At 37.6% G+C, this 22,317-nt stretch overlaps 1 protein-coding gene, 1 long non-coding RNA gene and 2 pseudogenes across 2 annotated transcripts; 1 reads left to right on the top strand and 3 right to left on the bottom strand.

Annotated features, from left to right (window-relative positions):
• Positions 1-1,468: 1,468 nt before the first annotated feature.
• Positions 1,469-2,188, top strand: LOC149222710 (uncharacterized). Its single transcript, XM_089387655.1, has one exon. The coding sequence runs from the start codon at positions 1,469-1,471 to the stop codon at positions 2,186-2,188; it is 720 nt and encodes a 239-aa protein (XP_089243781.1).
• Positions 2,189-6,677: 4,489 nt separating this feature from the next.
• Positions 6,678-7,517, bottom strand: LOC149222709 (potassium transporter 5 pseudogene; annotated as a pseudogene).
• A 1,427-nt stretch (positions 7,518-8,944) lies between these two features.
• On the bottom strand, positions 8,945-11,912 carry LOC149222707 (uncharacterized). The gene is made up of 2 exons (XR_016248917.1): positions 10,521-11,912; positions 8,945-9,390 (listed from the first exon to the last, which is right to left on the bottom strand). It is a non-coding gene; the product is annotated as an uncharacterized LOC149222707 (long non-coding RNA).
• LOC149222708 (protein MANNAN SYNTHESIS-RELATED 1 pseudogene) lies at positions 9,425-10,445 on the bottom strand (annotated as a pseudogene).
• Positions 11,913-22,317: the final 10,405 nt, after the last annotated feature.

Here is a 22,317-nt window from a genome sequence, read left to right as displayed (position 1 = left end):
AATCAAAGCAGATAGGGGTCGGCCCAAATTGGATCAGGCTGCCAGGGCTCCCCCCCCCACTTTTGGTCAGAGGAGATTTTCAAGCGCATCGGCAATTCCCTCGGCACTTATATGGGGTTTGAAAAATCCTACCTCGCTACTGTTAAGATTTTTTATGCCAAAATTTTGGTGCACATGGATACAAGAGGAGGACTGCAAGAGCACATCACCATCCAATGGCGGAACTATACTAGGAAGCAAATTCTAGATTATGAATGGGTACCCTATAGATGCTGACGCTGCCACAAGGTTGGCCATGTGTTTAGGGACTGCCCGCTGAATGCCAAAGGGAGATAGAGGCCTCGCGATATTACTCCGAACACCAATACTTCTTAGGATCCTCCCTAGCACGCACAGGAAGTTGAGGAGTAGCCGCCGCAAGTTGTAGTTGAGGAAAGAAGGGAAGCGGATCTTGATCCCAAGAAGAAGCGGGGGAAAGCTCCACTACGGCTACCCTCTCCTCCACTGATGAGAGCTCAGGCGGCTTCAGGGGACACTTTCACCACGGGTATAGTTTTCTTTTCTTCCCCTATTGCTTTCTCTGTGTCTGATATTTCATCTTATTCATATGTGTTTTCACAATTCAGTATCCCCCCCCTGAATGTTTCCCCTCGTCCATCTCCCTCCTCCCTGGTCTCCCTCCCTCTATCCAGAACCTCCCGGCAATCCCTAATCAACCAACATTGTTCCATCACGCCCCCTCCCCCTGTTTACCCCTCTCCAGAACCCTCCCTTCCGGTGGCCCCTTCTTCCCTGCAGCCCTCTCCCCCCCTCTGCACCGACCACCGCTACCCTACTCGCTCCAAATTCCGATCACAAGGCTATGATGTGGTAGGGTTTGGGGTGGTTCCTTTTCCCTATCTTCCCAAGCTTCCTTAGGGTCGACCCTCCTCTCTAACCAGGGCAAAAAATCAGGCCGGGGAGGAGATCGCTACGGGAAAACAGTCAACTATTCCATGGGGCCTTAGAGCAGAGACAACCCTACCCCCCCCCCCCCCCCAATGAAGATGCTCTCTTTCAATTTCTGTGGGATGGCTAGTCCCGAGAAAAAACTAGCCTTGAGGTGCTTGTTCTCTTCAAAAGCTGTCGACATCATCTTTCTGCAAGAAACCCTAGGTCCAGCTTGCTCTATCTCCTCTCTCCTTGAATCCTAGCTCCCGAGCTGGACTTTCCACTCACTCGATGCTACGGGTCGATCTGGAGGGATTACCCTGGGTATCTGCTCTTGCTCTACCAAACTAATTAATGTCTGGGGAGGCAATGGCTTCCTGGGAGTGGATATCTACTCATCCTCCCTGGAAGCCAACTTCAGAGTCATCAACATATATGGCCCCTGCTGAGAGAGAGAGATGATTTCTGGAGGAAGTTGCTATCTTCATCTATCATGCAACTTGACAATATTATCCTTGGAGGAGACCTGAATTTCTCTATGGGGTTTGCGGAGTCATGGGGACTTCAGGCACAAGTGGACACTCTGTCTGTATTTTTTGAGAATCTGTTGGATAATCATAACCTTATAGACATCCCTTCAGCAAAAATTAAGCCCACCTGGAGGAACAATAGAACTAGGGAGGCCAGCCTGGCAAGGAGGCTTGATCATTTTCTCATCAAAGAAGCTCTGGCTAATAGTGGTATTCACATTAGACAATGGGTCGGCTCAGGAGGGTTATCAGACCATAGGCCCATATATCTGGAAATCCAAGATGTTGTCAAAAAGCCCAAGGCTCCCTTTAAATTTAACTCCACCTGGCTAAAGGATGCCGACTACAAGAAGGCAGTGGGCGATTTTTGGAAGGCTCACCTAGTGGACACAGAGGGTAACATAGCAGAAGGCTTTGCTCGCAACATGCAGGCATTGAAATCCCTCTCAAAAGAGTGGGCTCAAAGGAAAAGAGAACAGGAGGATCAAGTGCTCAAAGTAGCAGAGGAGGCAATCGCATCAATGGAAGAAGGTACTAGAGGGATCATAGAATCCCAGGAACAAAAGGATAGGATGGCCTCTCTTCTTCAAAAACGGACTCAAATTCTGAAAGACAGAGAGGAGAGTTGGAGACTTCGTAGCTGTGCTATATGGCTCAAGGAAGGAGATGACAACACCAAATTTTTCCACAAGCATACAAATGGAAGAAAGGTGATTAATACCATCTAGGAGCTCAAAGATGGTCAAGGACACCCTGTGAAAACCTTCAGCGAATTGGCAAGCCTGGCGAATACTCACTTCAAGGGCATATACAAAGAACCTCCCATTGCCACCCTGGCCGAAGTCATGCGAATTGCACAGTCTTTTCCCAAATTTGTGGATTAGGTAGAGCAAGACCTAATAAAGGAGGTAACCCTTGGAGAGATGGAAGCAACCCTTAAGTTGTTAAAGAAGGATAAGAGCCCTGGACCGGACAGATGGACAGTTGAATTCTACTCTGCTTTCTTCGAAATCCTTGGGTTGGACCTCTTAAGACTGATAGAAGAATGTCGTAGGAAGGGAAGGATGTGGGAAAGCCTCAACTCCATGTTCATAGCTCTTATCCCTAAATCCGATAACCCCTCAACCTATGACGATTTCAGGCCTATCTCCTTATGCAATTTCATATACAAGATCATTGCAAAAATCATCGCCAACCGCCTCAAGCCAGTCCTACCTTCACACGTTTCCCCTGAACAGTTTTCCTTTTTATAGAACAGAAAAATCCATGAGACAGCTCCTTCACTCTATCCAGACCAAAAGCCTCAAAGGAATGATTTTGAAAATCAACCTTTCCAAAGCCTTTGACAGAGTCAACTGGCTTTACATTCGCATTCTGTTAACCCAACTTGGCTTCCCCTACTCCTTCATCAAGTGGATCATGTGCTGCATCACAAACGTCTCATACAGTGTGCTAATTAATGGCTCTGCTTCTCCCTTTTTTCATGCGGAAAGAGGTCTGAGGCAAGGTTGCCCCCTTTCCCCTCTTCTCTTCCTTCTCATTATGGAGGGCCTCAGCAGAACTATCAGAGATGAACACAGACAAGGGCGAATAAGGGGAATTAAAATCACGGAAGCCTATATACTCACCCACCTATGATTTGTGGACGATGTGCTAGTCTTCCTTAATGGAGGTATAGGGGATATCACATCCTTCCATCGCACCCTGGCCACTTTTTTGAAAGCTACGGGTATGGTCCTAAATGAGGCAAAATCCACCATCATTGCCACAGGTTGTTCACAACATTAAGTACAGTTTTCCCTCTGGAGATTTGCATTTGCTGAAGCATCTCTTGAAGAAGGTCTGAGGTACCTCGGGTATAGGCTAAAACCACACGGCTACAAAATTGCAGACTGGACCTGGCTTATTTCAAAAGTTGAAAGGAGACTTAACATCTGGTATCACAAATACCTATCCAGAGCAGGGAGGTTGGTCCTCATTAAAGTTGTTTTGGAAGCAACTCTGGTTTATTGGATGACTCTGGCTTGGATCCCTCGAGGCATTCTGGCTCACCTTCAAAACATCTGTTGTCGTTTCTTATGGAAAGGGAAGCAGTCTGGGAGAATTTTTGCATGGGAAAACTGGGAGTCTTTGGCCCTACCGAAGTGATGGGGGGGGTTGGGGAATAAAGAGGTTGGATATATTCTCAAAGGCACTGGCAGCAAAGTTAGGATGGCAATTACTCAATAACTACAGTCTATGGACGAAGGTGGCCGTCACCAAGTATATATCCCCCTCTAACACTTTTGACTGGATTAGACAAGACCAAAGGAACACTGCCAATATCTCCATTATCTGGAAGGTAGTCATAAGCACTAAGGCACTTATTCGGAATGGTCTGACATGGAGGATCTGGTCTGGAGCCCAGGTGCGGTTAGGCTTAGACCCCTAGGTGGGGTGCGGAAACGCTCACAGGCTATCTAAGGCATTTATAGCACACCTTTCTTCACTCGACATTATGAATATTAGTCACATTGCCGATGAGGAGCACACCTCTCTGTTTCAGCAGGCCTAGAAAACAGAACATGACCTAAATTTATCGCAGATTTGGCAACAGGAGTGTAGGGGTTACTTAAAAGCCCTAATTGAGGGTCATATTAGAATTTAAGAGGGGTATGACGAACTTATTTGGGAATTTGCTAAACACGGAGTATACTCCCCCAAGATAGGATATCAGGTGTTGATGGATCCTTACAAGCCCCCACTCTCGAAGCTATGGTGGAAGCATTTGTGGAAGCTGAAGGCGGCCCCCCGAACGAGACTCCTTATGTGGTCCATTCTCCGGAACAAGGTCCCAACTGGTGCCAACCTGATGAAACGATCCTTCTTAGGCCCATTCTAGTGTTATCTCTGCAAGAGTGGTAGTGAAGACACGGACCACCTTTTCCTTCACTATCCCAGTACACAAGAACTTTGGAACAGCCTCCTTACTTCGCTCTCCTCCTCTCACCGATGGCAGGGCACAAATTTTGTAGACTCATGGAACCGTTGGTGGCAACTAGCAACTGACAAAGAAAAGAACATCCCTCTCCTTATATGTTGGGCCATCTGGATAGCCAGAAACCAAATAATATTCCAGCAAAAGGACCCTCATTGGCCCTCAATTACTACCAGAATCCTAGCCAATTATAGCTCCATTCCTGAAGAGGGCTCCCAGCCTGCTCTTAGGACTATTACGCCGGAAACCATCAACACCTCCTAGCCATGGGCTTATTTCAATGGGTTGGCCCAAGAGACAGGCTGTGGAGGGGGCGTCATCCTACACCTATCTAAAAACCACTCCTTCAGAATACAAATGGGGCTGGGAAGGGGGAAAAATAACTATGTTGAGCTCCTTGCAGCCAAAAACATCATACATTATGCATTGAGAAAACATTGTCAGCATTTACAGCTTTTTGGTGACTCTAAGATAATATGCAACTGGTTAAACAAAAAATCACAATGCAATGCATATTCTCTTAAACATATTCTAGATGAGGCACATAGACTTATATCACATTTTGACTCTTTCTCTTGCCACTACATCTACAGGGAATGCAACACAGCTGCTGACCACCTATCCAAGGAAGCAGCGCATCGGGACAATGCTAATTGGTTGATTCAAGAGGCACGCAATGGCAACTCTTATCAGTATTATTACAAGACGTTTATAGACCTTGGAGTATAAATAGGGTGTTTTTTTTTGGAATTGACTTTTAATTTAAGGATCATCTGTAAATATTCATATAGCTTTTTATGTGTTTACTTCAGTACTGGTCTCTCTACGAAGAGTACGAGCAGCATTCACAAATGCTTATTCTTTTTTGAACAGCTCCACCCCAGAGGTGGAATCCTAATTTTTGCGTTTTGGATTGTTAGTCTGGTATACCATATGAATATGCTTTGCATCTACAAAATGTAATTTTCTTATTAATAAAGGAAATTGCAACTTTCTCCACGGGGAAAAAAGCTAGAATTATGTTAATTTAAATATCAAATTGGTGTTTCATATATATATATATATATATATATATATATATATATATATATATATATATATATATATATAATGCTCTTAAATTAATTTAATAAGATTATTTTAAGTTTAGATGTTTAAGATTTTTCAATAGTTTAATCGGAATCATAAAAATGAAACACACACATCCACTAGAAGACTAGAATTTTTTTTAAGAAGTTTGAATTTCTAATAAATTTGTGGCCATCCTTAAATATTATTTACCACAATTAATATACATCACTCATATTGGAAATTTAGCCAATGCCATCTTATAGACTAGGGCTAAAACAAATAAATCTACATAAACAAATATCTGGTTTAGATATAATAGGTCATGGCGACTTGCAGAAGAATTTTGTGTGGAATCCGGGGCTAAAACAAATAAATATACATATACAAATATCTGGTTTAGATATAATAGGTCATGGTGACTTGCAGAAGGTTTTTGTGTGGAATCTCCAAAGCAGCTTGTCCCTTTCTACAGTTCCTTTGCAAAATGTTATTTGCAAAGTTCACTATGAATATCTTGATCAATGATGAATCTTTGTTTGAAATAACCTCACTATCTCCCAACAAATATACCACACCCGATTTCTTTGCATTTTCTAAGAATTCCAACTCTTATATAAAATGAAGAGAGCCTTCTCTATATATAGCTATACATAGACCTGACCCTGGTTGGGTTTATTTTGGTTGTTATCATTGTAGAAAATCATTCCAATTTCCCTTCCATTGAGTTTAAGATTGTGGCTGTTGTAATTGCAATTTTTCTCATGGCACCCTTGGGAGTGGTTGCAAAGGAATAATTTAACAAATTCCAAGCAGAGAAGAGGGAGATTGGGTTGGCCTAGACTCATGTAGATCAACCCAAATATGTCCAGGAAACAAATCTTGATGGTGATTCTATAACAAGGGTACTGAAAAAGTTTAGAGTAAGTCTCACAAAAGTATATTCATGGTGCATCAAGGCTCCTAGTTCTATTTCAGAAGAATTCAAGGAGCTTGGATTAAGAGGAATATATTCAAAGTATATCAAGGATCCAAGAGAAAATTACTCAACTATTCAATGCTTTTTGAACTTACACATGTGGATTATGTTCATAGGGTTAATATGTGGTATTGAGGCAGATCTCATTGCCATAGACAACATGGGTCAGATTGGGGCTTCCCTTGGATTCACTTCAGTGGATGGGAGCACATTTGTGTCTCTCATTAGTGTTATATGAAAAGTTCACTATGAATCTCTTAAACAACGATGAATTTTTGTTTGCAATAACCTCACTGTCTCCCAACAAATATAGCACACCTGATTTCTTTGCATTTTCTAAGAATTCCAACTCTTCCTCCATGCTCACCATACTGCACGTATTATTTACTTCATTTTCAAAAGAAACCTCAACATTGACTATACTTTCTGCAGAGTTTGAACTATTTCCTTCATGCTGAGATTGCTTTTTAATATCATTTGTGAATATGTAATCGAACTGTATAAATTCTCTCAAGTATTCCAATAACTGGTTCTCAAATTCCACATTCCCAGTCCTAGTGTCCCGATAACCATACCTAGCTACACATCTATAGATTTTGTGTTCCTTTGGACCAATTCTGCGAAATACAAATCGTTCTTCAGCTGGAATTGTATTCACAGGCAGATACTTGACACAGACGAATACAAGGACAGAGTGCCTAGCAGGGAGGTTTCTCATGAAATGTTCAAATATTGTTGGAACTCCTTGTGCTAGTTCTGTGTATAAAAGCCCAATCCCCGGAACTTTGGTGACATCGAGACTCGAACCCAGGGTTAACATGTATTTTGTTGACACCTTGTGTTCTACTTCATAGGCGTATCTCTTTATATGGAAATAGTGCCACACATACATTACAAATAACAACACTGCAACAAAAGTTGATGCAAGGTATCCCCTTGGGGGAACTTGTACAACACTGCTCAGAAGTATGTGAATTCGATTGCTCCAAATACAGTGATGAAGATAATGACTAGCAATGGATGACTCTGCCATATCATAAACATGTCATATCATAAGCATTACCAGTGTGAGGAAAGATGAAGTGACAATCATAACCCCAACCACGGCTATGCCTGCATCCAATTTACATACAATTCAAAACTTTAATATATAACTTTATATAGGATTCGAATGTCAGCTGGTTTTTTGACTTAAAAAAAAACATAGATATAGATAAATAAATATTCATACTATAAATAATTTTTAATCCCTTATATTTTGAGTAACAAACATATTTCTACATATGACTTCCCTTCTTGTATTTCCATCCTAACCATTCTGATTCACCAAACACATCCACTAAGTGTCTATTCATTTTAACCATTTTGAATTACCACCCCATTAATTCACCCACCTATCAAGAAGCACACTGACATCAATTTCTGTGAAATAAATTTAAATGCAAGGTTATGTTTTATATTTTAATTTAACACCAATCATACATACATACCATAGGCATTTCCAATCTTGGTAGTATCTTGGAAAGAAATGGTAACAAAGATGCATGTCAGCATGAGAATGTAGTTGATTTCTGGAATATACACTTGGCCTTCATGTTTTGATGAAGTGTGCAGCACGGTTAAGTGTGGAAAGCATCCAAAGGACATGGAATGCTTTATGGTAGCAAAAGTTGCAGATATCATGGCTTGGCTTGCTATAATAGAAGCAACAATTGCAACTACAAACATTGGCCAATATATAGCCCTATCACAAAACTTGAGTCATTTATCATCAAAAAAAGGTGAGCTCAGTTTGAAAAGTTATTAGAAATTTAAAATTATCCATAGCAACAACAGAGAACTCACCCTTAGACTTGAAAAGAACAAAACATATTAAAGGATAAGTTGTAAATAAAACAGAGAAAATTAAAGGATAAGTGAAGTTACTTGGAGTAGATTTGTAAAATGTATATGACACGTCTTGGGAAACTCCCTGAGATTTGCAGCTTGGCCCACATATGCGCAGATTAAAGAAGGATATACTATTCCAGTAGAGGCAATTGCACCTATCAATTATTATTATTTTATTATGGAAATGAAATACAACTTTTTTAATTTAACAATCCTATCAACCTCCCTTGAACCTTTTGGGGAAATTGCTAGATATAGTTTGTTGTGTTATGAAATTATGATATGTTGGTTGTTAATTGTTCTAATGGATAAATAATTATTAATCATTTGACAATTAGTAGTGAAATTCATTAACTATTGTCATAGCAGCTAGCAATTCATGGAGCTTATGGCTAGCTTAATTTCTTAGCATAAAGCTTTATATTCAACTTAAAACTACCTAATTATACATAAACCATCCGAAATATTTCAAAATACTAGAATTTTGGTTAAGTGAATCAATCTTGTACTCATTAAATTAAAAGGTACAATTTATTCCAACATTTGATTTCTAGCAGATGAAATCTCCCATTGAACAAATTGAAATTTAAGAATGTATTTATGGAATCCCATCATAGCATAAATTTACAGACATCGCATAACAACTAATGTTACAGTTTCTAGGTCACCCCCATCAAAGCTTTCATTTTGCAGGAAGTTGATTTTCTCATAATTTAAGAGGACTCTTTGCTAGTACAAATTCTGAAACTTAGGGAAGCAAACTCACAATTTTCTTATCCATAAAAGAAATCTAGCCTGGGGAACTTTTGTGGACTTTCTGGCTGCAGCTGGCTTTCAAAATTGAATGGCACATAAATCTTAACATAAGCATGAATAGGCTAAGTGACTTTTGTCAATAATGTAACGTGATACTGAATCTGACAACATAGCAACATAATTTTGTTTTGTTGTGGGTACAAGTATTTGCATCCTTCCAGCTGCAATTCTCTATCCAACAACATTTGCATAGAACATACCTAAAATTGCAGGAACAAACACATCACTGTGAGAGCAGATATAAAGATCAAGGGCTCTTTCAAATTCTATTTTTCCAAAACAAAAAAAATGTTCCTTTTCATCAAATGGCATACTATTTTCCTGTCACAACATAAGGTTGATTTAGAAACAAATTATGTATGAGAGTCTAATAGTTAAGCAGTGAAATAAATATTATACCTACATCTACTAGATTGAAGATACGGACAAAAGATGAAGTGGCAAGGCGCATAAGTGACAAATCGGCAACATGACGGCCATAGGATGGTTTGCATACCTTGGTATATACATTTGGAAATATATCTTTGAGAGAATTAAGGTTTTCATGCCATGTGGACTGTGTCAAATAGAGAGGAGTATTTGTTTGGAACCTAACTTTTCTCAAAAAGATGCCAATATCCTGTGCTCCAAAACATTTTTTTGCTCCTGACATGATGCTACCACCAGCATTTTCACAGCCCTTTTCCAGCAAAATATCCATTCTCAAATCTATAGCAATAAAGTGTCTTAGTGATCCATCCCCTGCATCATGTAAATTTTTTAGCATTTTATCTCCCACCCTTTTAATATCAAGGTGAAACTCAAGAACACCATACATGCCAAAGCAACAGACAGATTCAATCCTAGGGTTTGACCCTTCTTTGATTTTCATATCTATAGATGGATAGAAGATACTGAGCATGATATTGCTTGTCCTCCTAAATAATGGCTCCACCTTTTCTACTATATATTCTTCTGTGACCCTGTGTGGAATCTTAATTACTACAGTTCTTTTTGCTATTTTGTCATTAGGAAATTTCCTTTGCACTTTAACCACATCACGAAGGTTATAGATAAAATTATCAGCATCATAGATTTCCTCAAATTTATTGTTCAAAGCAAGCACGCACTAATAGTATGATTGCACAAATAAAAGAAAAATACATCATCTACATAAAATGATTCACCAAACACATCCACTAAGTGTCTATTCATTTTAACCATTTTGAATTACCAACCCATTAATTCACCCACCTATCAAGAAGCACACTGACATCAATTTCTATGAAATAAAATTTATATGCAAGGTTATGTTATATATTTTAATTTAACACTAGTCGTACATACATACCGTAGGCATTGCCGATCTTGGTAGTATCTTGGAAAGAAATGGTAACAAAGATGCATGCCAGCATGAGAATGTAGTTGATTTTTGGAATATACACTTGGCCTTCATGTTTTGATGAAGTGTGCACCACGGTTAAGCGTGGAAAGCATCCAAGGGACATGGACTGCTTTATGGTAGCAAAAGTTGCAGAGATCATGGCTTGGCTTTCTATAATAGAAGCAACAATTGCAACTACAAACATTGGCCAATATATAGCCCCGTCACAAAATTTGAGTCATTTATAATTAAAAAAAGGTGAGCTCAGTTTGATAAGTTATTAAAAGTTTAAAATTATCCATAGTAACAACATAGAACTCGCCCTTAGACTTGAAAAGAACAAAACATATTAAAGGATAAGTTGTAAATAAAAGAGAGAAAATTAAAGGATAAGTGAAGTTGCTTGGAGTATATTTGTAAAATGTATTTGACAAGTCTTGGGGAAACTCCCTGAGATTTGCAGCTTGGCCCACATATGCGCAGATTAAATCGGGATAGACTATTCCAGTAAAGGAAATCTGCTCAAGACTGACTGACATGTCAGACTACTTACATACATAATCTTAAAATTTAAACGTAAACTTAAATATATTATACAGCTTGAGTGGGCCTAATGGTTAAGAGCATGTGTTTCCTCTTAAGAGGTCATGGGTTCAAAACCAAAGGGGGGTAGAGTATGTATGCCTTCATAGACTTAGCAGTCAAATCGCTGCGCAGAGGTGGGTCCCTTATCCCACAAACAAGGGGGTCTCATACACCAATTTGGTGTCTGGCTTGGTCGTGACCTTAAAAATGGATATTATTATTATTATTATTACAATGTATTGATCCATATCTATACCTGAATGGAACTAACCGAAAAATGACCTAGGTCTGTGAACATAGCTTCAGTTCCTGCATAGTACCCATCTAACTTAAGCAATGTAATCATTGGTTAAGTATAGGAAGGCAAGCAATTTGGCTTTTGTGAACTAGCAAGTCAAAACTACCAGTTATGGAGAATGGCATACTACAGGAAGAGGACGATAACAAAATGGGAAGAGTAGTGGCATCCAGTGAAAATCCATCAATATTTGAAGCACTTGAATAAAACTCAGATGTTGTTTAGGACAAAACTTTTGTTCCATTTGCAACTTCTCCTCCAAGGTTCATTATAGGCCTTTGTTTACACCGTTTTTCTGTCTCCATAGAAATTCCACCAATATTTGAATCACTTTTGATAAAACTCTGAATAGTGATCCAGACAAGTCTGTAATTTCATCTCCAAGTTCTCATTGAGGGTTTATTCTAGGCCCTCTTTTCTAATGCTTTCCTGTCTTCAGAGAAATTCTACCAATATTTGAAGTATTTGGACAAAAGTCAGATGTTGTTCCAGATAAAAATTTACTCTATTCTCCAAATTCTCCTTTAGGGTTCATTCTAGGCTCTCGTTTATTTCTCTTTCCTCTATACAGAAAATTCAATACTTCTTTTGTGGACCGAAATTGGTGTCTTGCAACTGGGATCAAAGTAAGACTGAAAAATTCAGCCATATAACACTCATATTTCATGGGAAAGAATTTAAAAAAAAAAAAAATCGCACTTCAAAACATCGCCTTATAGAGGACCAAGTACATAAGCTGGAGCCATGAACAATATACAGAATCATGGTTCAAACTTGTCAATTCATGATTCTGGGCATAACATGCATAATGCATTATGTTCGTGATTATGTGTTGAAGCCTAATACATGGTACATAGTGTTCAAGCTATGACTGGGGAAGGGCAATATAACCTACATGGTTCCCTAAATAAATCATGGTTCGAACTTGGGATTGAGACCAAAATTCACAATTTCAAGACCTTTATCCCTAACTACAATAGTATAAGCAATTTACAAAGAATAATTCTGAGTTTTAGGATTACCACTCTGTAACTGCAAATTTAGAAGCCCAAGTGCAACACTGAACACCATTCCATCTCTAAATATTTTGTCATTCCTCACATTTAAGCTCAATCCGAACTCCTAGAACTTGATTTTGATCCCTATTCCTCCAGACTTTGTCAAATAGGGAAGAAACTATGGTCCATCTCTATTAACAACCTACTGCAATCTTATAAGCAACGCTCGTAGGATTTCCTAGCCTGAGTGAAATAATCAGGTTATTCACTAACAAAATCATCACATTCATCAGATCCAATCTCCTTATCATCACCCTTCAAGTTTGGCCTCCCATATTTTCCAGCCATAGAAATTTTGGGTATTTGTTTTAGATAAGTAAATTTTCATTTTGGGCCATGGAATTGCCGAGAGTACAGTAGTAATTCTGAGAAAAGGCCGCATTAATGATGAGGGTTAGTATACTTACAAGCACTCCAAGTTTTTGACGAGGTATCGCAAGATAGGCTCCCGAAACTTCATGCTAGTTAGTATCTCTTTCTCGGCAATATTATCAAGGATTATTATCAACTATTCCCCTGTTGTAGTTCAATGAATTATCTTTGGCTTTAGCCTGAAATGGTGTGTATGCCAGAGAGAGACTCATGGATGTTGAAACAGAATGGAAAAACTACATTAATAAAACCGCATAATTTGCAAACTAGAAAAATATTGCATAATTTGCAAACTAACAAAATAATCCAATGGATGGTGACAGTTCAATTGTCTAACACGCGATCCGATGGTGCATAAAGGTACATGTGGCACATGAGGAGTTATTTTCAAAGGGAAACACCTTACGACGTAATTATTATGTACAATTTATAATACTTAAAACATTGGTAAATATTTATATGTCTATATTAAAAGTAATATAGAGCTTGGGAGATGTTGTACTGTCCTTAAAAAGTTAAAGTAATAAAAATAATAAAATTCAATTTGTTACATTGTAATTTTGTTTTTATTAATACAATTACAAATAACTTTTTAGATAAAAGAAAATCGTAATATACATATTACATTAAGATATATAACATATAAGTAGCAACAATAAATTAAGATCTATTTTACCTTATAAGTTAGAATAGTGATTATGTAAGAAAATTTAAATTTAATTAATAAGCATATAAGAACTTAAATACTTACAATATAACAATATGTTCAACCATGAATATTCAAGTCCACTTTGACATAAATATTATTAACTTGTAAATAGGTTTTGTTACAATACCATGGCTCATTAAGTGGTGCTTTACAACCTAGTACTTGAAGGAGATGTTGTCACCTAATGTTACGTGTGTGTGTATATATATATATGGTTTTAAGAATTCAAGGTATTGACCCATGGTATTCATGTGGAATATAACCTATTTCAGGGATGATTAAACTAGCCTAGATCAATCTTAGTTTGATGTTATATTTAAATACATAAAATGATGGCGTTGAATCCATGTACCCTGTGAAGGTAAAATTTTTGTATTGATATTTCACACTCAGACATTTGTTTGGATATGTAGGTGGGGAAATATTAGGACAAATGTAATTGTTACATTTTATCTAATATTTTTGCCTACCTCCATCCACTTTTTACTAGATTATATTGGGTAAAATATAATATTATAATATTACATTTTACCCAATATTTCCCCTCAACTGGTCCACTTATTATTGTAATTTTTCTTTATATTTGAATTTTGAAAGTAAACAAATTCAACTATAAAATTAGCAGGGCTGGGGAAGTATTGAGTAAAATGAAATATCTAGGCTGAAGTGTGACATGAAATATTATGTGAAATATAATAATACCAGCTTAGATCCATCTTAACTCCGGATCTATCAAGTGCCGAGAGGGATCAAATTTCTCGAGGTGGAAACCTTTTTTTTTAGTGCAAAACTTGAGGAAAGGTTTGCACCTCCAGAGATTTGATTCCATAGATCCATAGTTAAGATGGATCTAGGTTAGCTTCAGTTGTTTGCAGCCAAGGAAAATCTATCGAATATATGATTAATTTTATCAGTAATATGTAAATACTTCTAATATTAATATAATCATTTTAAATATGCTAAATATGTCTGAGATTAATCTAGACAATTTAATTTTAAATTTGCTCAGTTACCTTAGTCTTTAAAATTTTCTCAGTTACCTTAGTTTGTTGAGATGATAAATATTGTTAATAACTTTAATGATGAAATAAAAAATTTGAATACAAAGTGACAATGTAACAGTGTTGAATGATAGAAAATGTGAATAATAAGAATGTAGCCAATTACAAATAGTCTTCACTGTGACCAAACTCAAACTATTTTCTTCTATTATTATTATTATCACCTTTGTTAGTTTTGTCATATTTTCATATCGATTATATGAAAAGGACACTTGAAATCGTAAACCATTTAAATATTTAGTTCGAGTTGTTGTAGTAAACATCATACCTTGTCTCTCTTCCTCTCCAATATTAATAGGTTGAATTACTATAACACAAAAATCAATGTACATTGTCAATATTTTTTTGTGCTTACACTGAAATCAATGCACATTGTTAATCCAATCACTTTAAAATTAATGTACCATCATATATCCAATTACTTCAAATCATAAATAAGAATCTACACTGAAATCAATGCATCTAATTTAAGCAATCAACTAAGATTAAAAAACAATATCTACACTGAAATGAATGCATATAATGAAAGCAATCTAATAGGATTATAAATCAACATCTACACTCAAATCAATGAATCTAGTGCAAGTAAGCAAATAGGATTAGAAACCAACATCTACACTCAAATCAATGCATCTAGTGCAAGCAATCAAATAAGATTAGAAATGACAATCTACACTAAAATCAATGCATTTAGTGCAAGCAATCAAATAGGATTAGAAATCATCTACATTTAAATCAATGCTTCTAGTGCAAGCAATCAAATATAATTAGAAATCAACATCTACATTGAAATCAATGTATATAGTGCAAGAAATCAAATAGGATTATAAATCACCATCTACATTGAAATCAATGCATTTAGTGCAAGCAATCAAATTGGATTAAAAATAATCGACATTGAAATCAATGTATCTAGTGCAAGCAATAAAATAGGATTAGAAATCACCATATACAATGAAATCAATACATCTAGTGCAAGAAATATTCTTCCCTTTCCTCCCCCTCCATCTATATCTATATCTCCCTCCATTTCTCCTTATTTGTCTCTCTATCTCACCCCCCCAAATACACATGCTCTCTCACTCCATATCTATCAATTTCATTTTCCCTCCCTCCCTCTCTCCGTCTCTCTCTTCTTCCCTCTCTTCACCTTCTACCTATATCTCCATCTCCCTTTGTCTCTCTATATCACCCCCAAAACATACACTATATTTCTCTCTCTCCACCTTTCTCTATCTATGCCTTTTTTCTTACTCCCTCTCTCTCCCCCTCCAACTCCATCTCTCTTTCCCTCCCACTCTCCACACTCTCACATACTCTCTCTTTTCCTTCCTCTCTCTCCCTTTCTCTTCCACCTCTCTCTCTCTCTCTTCACCCTCCAACTTTGTTACTATATCCCTCCCTCTCTCCTTCTCTCCATATCTCCTTCTTTGTCTCTTTATCTCACCCCCAAACATACAAACTCTATCTCTATCTCTCCCTTGGAACTCCCTCTTACTCTCTCCACTTCTCACTCTCTATGTATTTCTGCTTCTCTCCCTCTCTCCACCTCTAACTCCATCTCTCTATCCCTACCTCTCTCTTCCTCTCTCTCAAGTATTCACTGTGATTAATCTCAAACTATTTTATTCTACTATTCTTATTTTCACCCTTGTTAGTTTTTTCATTTTTTCATATCTATTATATGAAATGAACAGTTGAAATTGTAAACCATTTAAACCTTTAGTTCAAGTTATTGTAGTAAACAACATACCTTGCCTCCCTCGATCTCGAGTATTAATAGGTTGAATTACTATAACACAAAAATAAATGTACATTGTCAATCATTTTTTGTGCTTACACTGAAATCAATGCACACTGTTAATTCAATCACTTTAAAATTAATGTACCATCATAAATCAAATTACATCAAATCCAAAATAAGCATATACAAATCAATGCATCTAATGCAAGCAATAAAATAAGATTAGAAAACAACATCTACACTAAAATCAATGCATCTAATGCAAGAAATAAAATATGATTAGAAATTAACATCTACACTCAAATCAATGCATCTAGTGCAAGTAAGAAAATAGGATTAGAAACCAGCATCTACATTGAAATCAATGCATCTAGTGCAAGCAATCAAATAGAATTAGAAATCACCATCTACACTGAAATCAATGCATTTAGTGCAATCAATAAAATAGGATTAGAAATCGTCTACATTGAAATCAATCCATCTAGTGCAAGAAATCAAATATAATTAGAAATCGACATCTACATTGAAATCTATGCATATAGTTCCCCGATGGGGGTGTCAGACCGAGATAGCCACCCGTCACATGACGGATGCCACGTGTACAACGTTTAAGGTGGGGAAGAGTAGGACATCAGCTCCTCCACCATGCTAGCGTTAATACTACTGAGCCCACTTGTGCGAGCTGTTCATTTCCTCCTGTGTGCAATCGTATCGATGTGATGGAGCTTCTCCTCCTCTAGTTATATTCCTTTTATCAAAATTCTCTCCAATTGTCTAATGGCTCTTTGTGTTATGTGCCCCCTCTCTACTCGCAACCTTTTGGCTTCTAGTCTAGGGTGGTGGTCTGTCCCATGCGATTCGGGCTTGCCTCAAGACACATTCTCTTGCTTGCTTCTGTTAATAGAGAAACTTTCCCTCGTAGCCCTTCTCTGGTAGATGCAACTTCTTAGTTTTGGACAGATCTAGACTTACTTGTCTTCTACTCCCAAGGTTTCTCACCTTAGATGCTTGGGGAATGCCACTGGAGTGCTTTGTGTTGGATCTCATATCCTTGTTTTGATAGTTTAGGGTCCGTGTGTGGTGTTGTAGCTCTTGGGGTGGCAGTTCTAGGTCTTCTTGCATCCTAAATCTTAATTTCTGGGACCTTCGATCCAAATTCTCCTTTTGGCACTCAACTTTGGCTCTAGCGTTAGTATCGAATTTGGGGACTTGCCTCTAAATTTTGTCTTGGGTTTTTTCTGTTGTCTATCTGGCTCTCCCCCCTCGAGTCTCTTTGTTCCGATTTGGTCTGGAATATCTCTATTTGGGTGGTGATCTCTTGGTGGTGGGGACTTTTGTGTTGGTTTTCCTCTTCTCTCTGGTCTGCGATTGGGTTTGCTAAGTTCCTAGTGGCAGGTGGTAGTGTTTTAGGTATTTCTTTCTCTGGAATTGTGGCTTTCCTTTGAGATCCATCATGAATTCCAGCCCTTTCTCCTCGCACATAATATCGTTGGTGAAGCCTGAAGGTTCTCCCCCCCACGGGGTCTCGGGGTGTTGTTGTATATGTTCGGGGTTGGAGCTCCAGGCAAGGAGCGAGCTCTTCGAGAGGCACTAGTCATGGGGGTTGTGGCACTTGCGGGGGTTGTAGATCGTCGGATTCTTCCATGGCAGGCAGGCATCATAAGATGGTCATGAAGTACGGTCGTGGCACAAGAGTGGGTGGTCGTGGATAGGGATGTCATCGTGGTATGGTGCCTTGGGGTCGCTCTAGCTGAGGGCATTCTAGGTCTACGGGTCGGGAATCATCCAGGAGGTCGGGAATCATCCAGGCCTCTCCTCGATTATCCTTGAACTGGTGTGATCTATCTCTGTTCGACTTTATGTCCTTGATCAAGTTCGTAGGGAGGAGCACGAGGCCATTATGGCCAAATTTGAGTATCCTTAGTACTTCCAGTGCCATGTTTTTTAAAGGGTGGTAGTGGTCTAGCGTGTGTGAACCTGTTGACAAAAAAGGTTGAAAAATTATAAACATGGTTTACTCACTTTGAGAACCATATCAACTACATGTATCGCCCTTCACCTCCCTTAGGAACTGGGCCAGAAAACCCTACCTCAATTAACTCTGACGAATGATTATGCTCACTGGTGTGTTTCTTGTTCTTTTAGTCTTCTATAATGTTAGGCCTCTCAGCTGGTAATTTGTCTTTTTGTATGTTGTATGGTTATCACATTGGTCAACAAACCTAGTCGGGGTGAGACCATATACATATTGATATCCTTGTATATGCCTTTTCATTAATAGAAACTTTTCAACTTACAAAAAAAAGAAATCTATGCATATGGTACAAGAAATCAAATATGATTAGAAATCACCATCTACACTGAAATAAATGCATTTATTGCAAGCAATCAAATAGGATTACAAATCATCTACATTGAAATCAATGTATCTAGTGCAAGCAATAAAATAGGATTAGAAATCACCATCTACACTGAAATCAATGCATCTAGTGTAAGAAATATTCTTCCCTCTCTTCTCTCATCCATATCTATATATATATATATATCCCTCCATCTCTCCTTATTTGTTTCTCTATATCACCCCTCAAACACACATGCTCTCTCACTCCATATATATCAATATCTCTTTCCCTCCCTCCCTCTCTCCATATCTCTCTTCTTCCCTCTCTTCACCTTCCATCTATATCTCTATCTCCCTTTGTCTCTCTATATCATCCCCTAAACATACACTCTCTTTCTCTCTCTATGTTTTTCTTCTTACCTCCCTCTCACTCCCCCTCCAACTCCATCTCTCTTTCCCTCCCTCTCTCCATTCTCTCACAACCTCTCTCTCCCTTTCTATTCCACCTCTCTCTGTCTCTCTTCACCCTCCAACTCTGTTACTGTATCTCTCCCTCTCTCCTTCTCTCTCCTTCTCTCCCCCCTTCTCTCCATCTATCCTTCTTTGTCTCTTTATCACACCCCCAAACATACAAACTCTCTCTCCATCTCTCCCTTAACACTCACTTTCTCTATCCACTTCTCACTCTCTATGTCGTTCTTCTTCTCTCCCTCTCTCCCCGTCCAACCCCATCTCTTTATCCCTCCCTCTCTCCTCCTCTTTCACACCCTCTCTCCTCCTCTGTCGCACCCTCTCTCCTCAGTTTTGTCATATTTTCATTTCAATTATATGAAAAAAGACAGTTGAAATTGTAAACCATTTAAATTTTTAGTTCAAGTTTTTGTATTAAACACCATACCTTGTACGTCTTGATCTCCAACATTAATAGGTTGAATTATTATAACGCAAAAATCAATGTACATTGTCAATAATTTTTTGTGCTTACACTAAAATTAGTGCACATTACTAATCTAATCACTTTAAAATTAATGTACGATCAGACATCCAATTACATCAAATCATAAATAATTATCTACACTAAAATCAATGCATCTAATGCAAGCAATCAAATAAGATTAGAAAACAACATCTACACTGAAATCAATGCATCTAATGCAAGAAATCAAATAGGATTAGAAATAAACATCTACACTCAAATCAATGCATCTAGTGCAAGTAAGCAAATAGGATTAGAAACCAAAATCTACACTGAAATCAATGCATCTAGCACAAGCAATCAAATAGGATTAGAAATCACCATCTACAATGAAATCAATGCATTTAGTGCAAGCAATCAAATAGGATTAGAAATCATCTACATTGAAATCAATGCATCTAGTGCAAGCAATCAAATATAATTAGAAATCAACATCTACATTGAAATCAACACATATAGTACAAGCAATTGAATATGATTAATAGAAACCACCATATATACTGAAATCAATGCATTTAGTGCAAGAAATCAAATAGGATTAGAAGTCATATACACTAAAATCAATGCATCTAGTGCAAGACATGTTTTTCCTTCTCTCTCCTTCTCCCCTCCCTTCTCTCCATCTCTCCTTATTTGTCTCTTTATCTCACCCCCAAACATACACACTCTCTCTCCATATCTCCCTTGACACTCCTCTCTCTCCACTTTTCACTCTCTATGTCTTTCTTCTTCTCTCCCTCTCGCCCCCTCCAACTCCATCTCTCTATCCCTCCTTCTCTCCTCCTCTCTCTCAAGTCTTCAATGTGATCAATCTCAAACTATTTTCTTCTACAATTATTATTTTCACCCTTGTTGGTTTTGTCATTTTTTCATATTGATTATATGAAAAGGATAGTTGAAATCGTAAACCATTTAAATATTTAGATCGAGTTGTTGTATTAAACACCATACCTTGTCTCTCTTGATCTCCAATATTAATAGGTTGAGTTACTATAACACAAAAATCAATGTACATTGTCAATCTTTTTTTGTTCTTACACTGAAATCAATGCACAGTATTAATCCAATCACTTTAAAATTAATGTACCATCATACACCCAATTACATCAAATAAAAAATAATCATCTACACTAAAATCAATTCATCTAATGCAAGAAAACAAATAATATTAGAAAACAACATCTACACTTAAATCAATGAATCTAATTCAAGCAATTAAGTAAAATTAGAAATCAACATCTACACTCAAATCAATGCATCTAGTGAAAGTAAGAAAATAGGATTAGAAACCAACACCTACACTCAAATCAGTGCATCTAGCGCAAGCAGTCAAATAGGAATAGAAATCATTGCAATCAAATAGGATTAGAAATCATTGCATTTAGTGCAAGAAATCAAATAATATTAGAAAGCATCTACATTTAAATCAATGCATCTAGTGCAATCAATCAAATATAATTAGAAATCAACATCTACATTAAAATCAATGCATATAGTTCAAGCAATCAAGTAGGATTAGAAATCACCATCTACACTAAAATCAATGCATTTAGTGCAAGCAATCAAATAGGATTAGAAATCATCTACATTTAAATCAACGCATCTAGTGCAAGCAATCAAATAGGTTTAGAAATCACCATCTACACTAAAATAAATGCATCTAGTGCAAGAAATCCCCTTCCCTCTCTTCCCCCCTCCATCTATATCTATATATCCCTCCATCTCTTCTTCTTTGTCTCTCTATCTCACCCCTCCAAACACACATTCTCTCTCACTCCATATCTATCAATCTCTATGTCCCTCCCTCCTCTCAATCTCTCTCTTCTTCCCTTTCTTCACATTCCATATATATATCTATCTCCCTCTGTCTATCTATATCACCCCCAAAATATACCCTCTCTTTCTCTCTCTCCACCTTTCTCTCTCTATGTCTTTCTTATTACCTCCCTCTCTATCCCCCTCAAACTCCATCTCTCTTTCCCTCCCTCTCTCCAATCTCTCACATTCTCTCTCTCTTCCTTCCTCTCCCTTCCTTCTTCTCTCTCCCTTCCTCTTCCACCTCTCTCTCTCTCTCTCTTAACCCTCCAAATACATTACTATGTACCTCCATCTCTCCGTCTCTCTCCTACTCTCCCCCCTTCTCTCCATATCTCCTTCTTTGTCTCCTTATCTCACCCCCAAACATACACACTCTCTCTCCATCTGTCCCTTGACACTCCCTCTCTCTCTCCACTTCTCACTCTCTATGTCTTTCTTCTTCTCTCCCTCTCTCCTCCTCTCTCCCTCCTTCTCTCTTACTCTCTCTCAAGTATTCACTTTATCAATCTCAAACTATTTTCTTATAATATTCTTATTGTAATCCTTGTTACTTTTATCATCTTTTCATATTGATTATATGAAAATGATAGTTGAAATCGTAAACCATTTAAATCTTTAGTTTGAGTTGTTGTAGTAAACATCCTACCTTGTCTCTCTTTCTCTCCAATATTAATAGATTGAATTACTATAACACAAAAATCAATGTACATTTTCAATAATTTTTTGTGCTTACATTGAATTCAATGCACATTTTTAATAGAATCACTTTAAAATTAATGTATTTTCATACATCCAATTACAT

This window comes from Pinus tabuliformis, chromosome Q (genome assembly GCF_031772625.1).
Source record: "Pinus tabuliformis cultivar Carrire ecotype Pingquan chromosome Q, CPIR1, whole genome shotgun sequence".
Taxonomy (NCBI): domain Eukaryota; kingdom Viridiplantae; phylum Streptophyta; class Pinopsida; order Pinales; family Pinaceae; genus Pinus; species Pinus tabuliformis.
This window is presented reverse-complemented; position numbering and strand designations above follow the sequence as displayed.

Excerpts from the sequence above, each read along its gene's own strand:
- LOC149222710 (XM_089387655.1), top strand. The coding sequence starts at position 1,469 with ATGGGGTTTGCGGAGTCATGGGGACTTCAGGCACAAGTGGACACTCTG.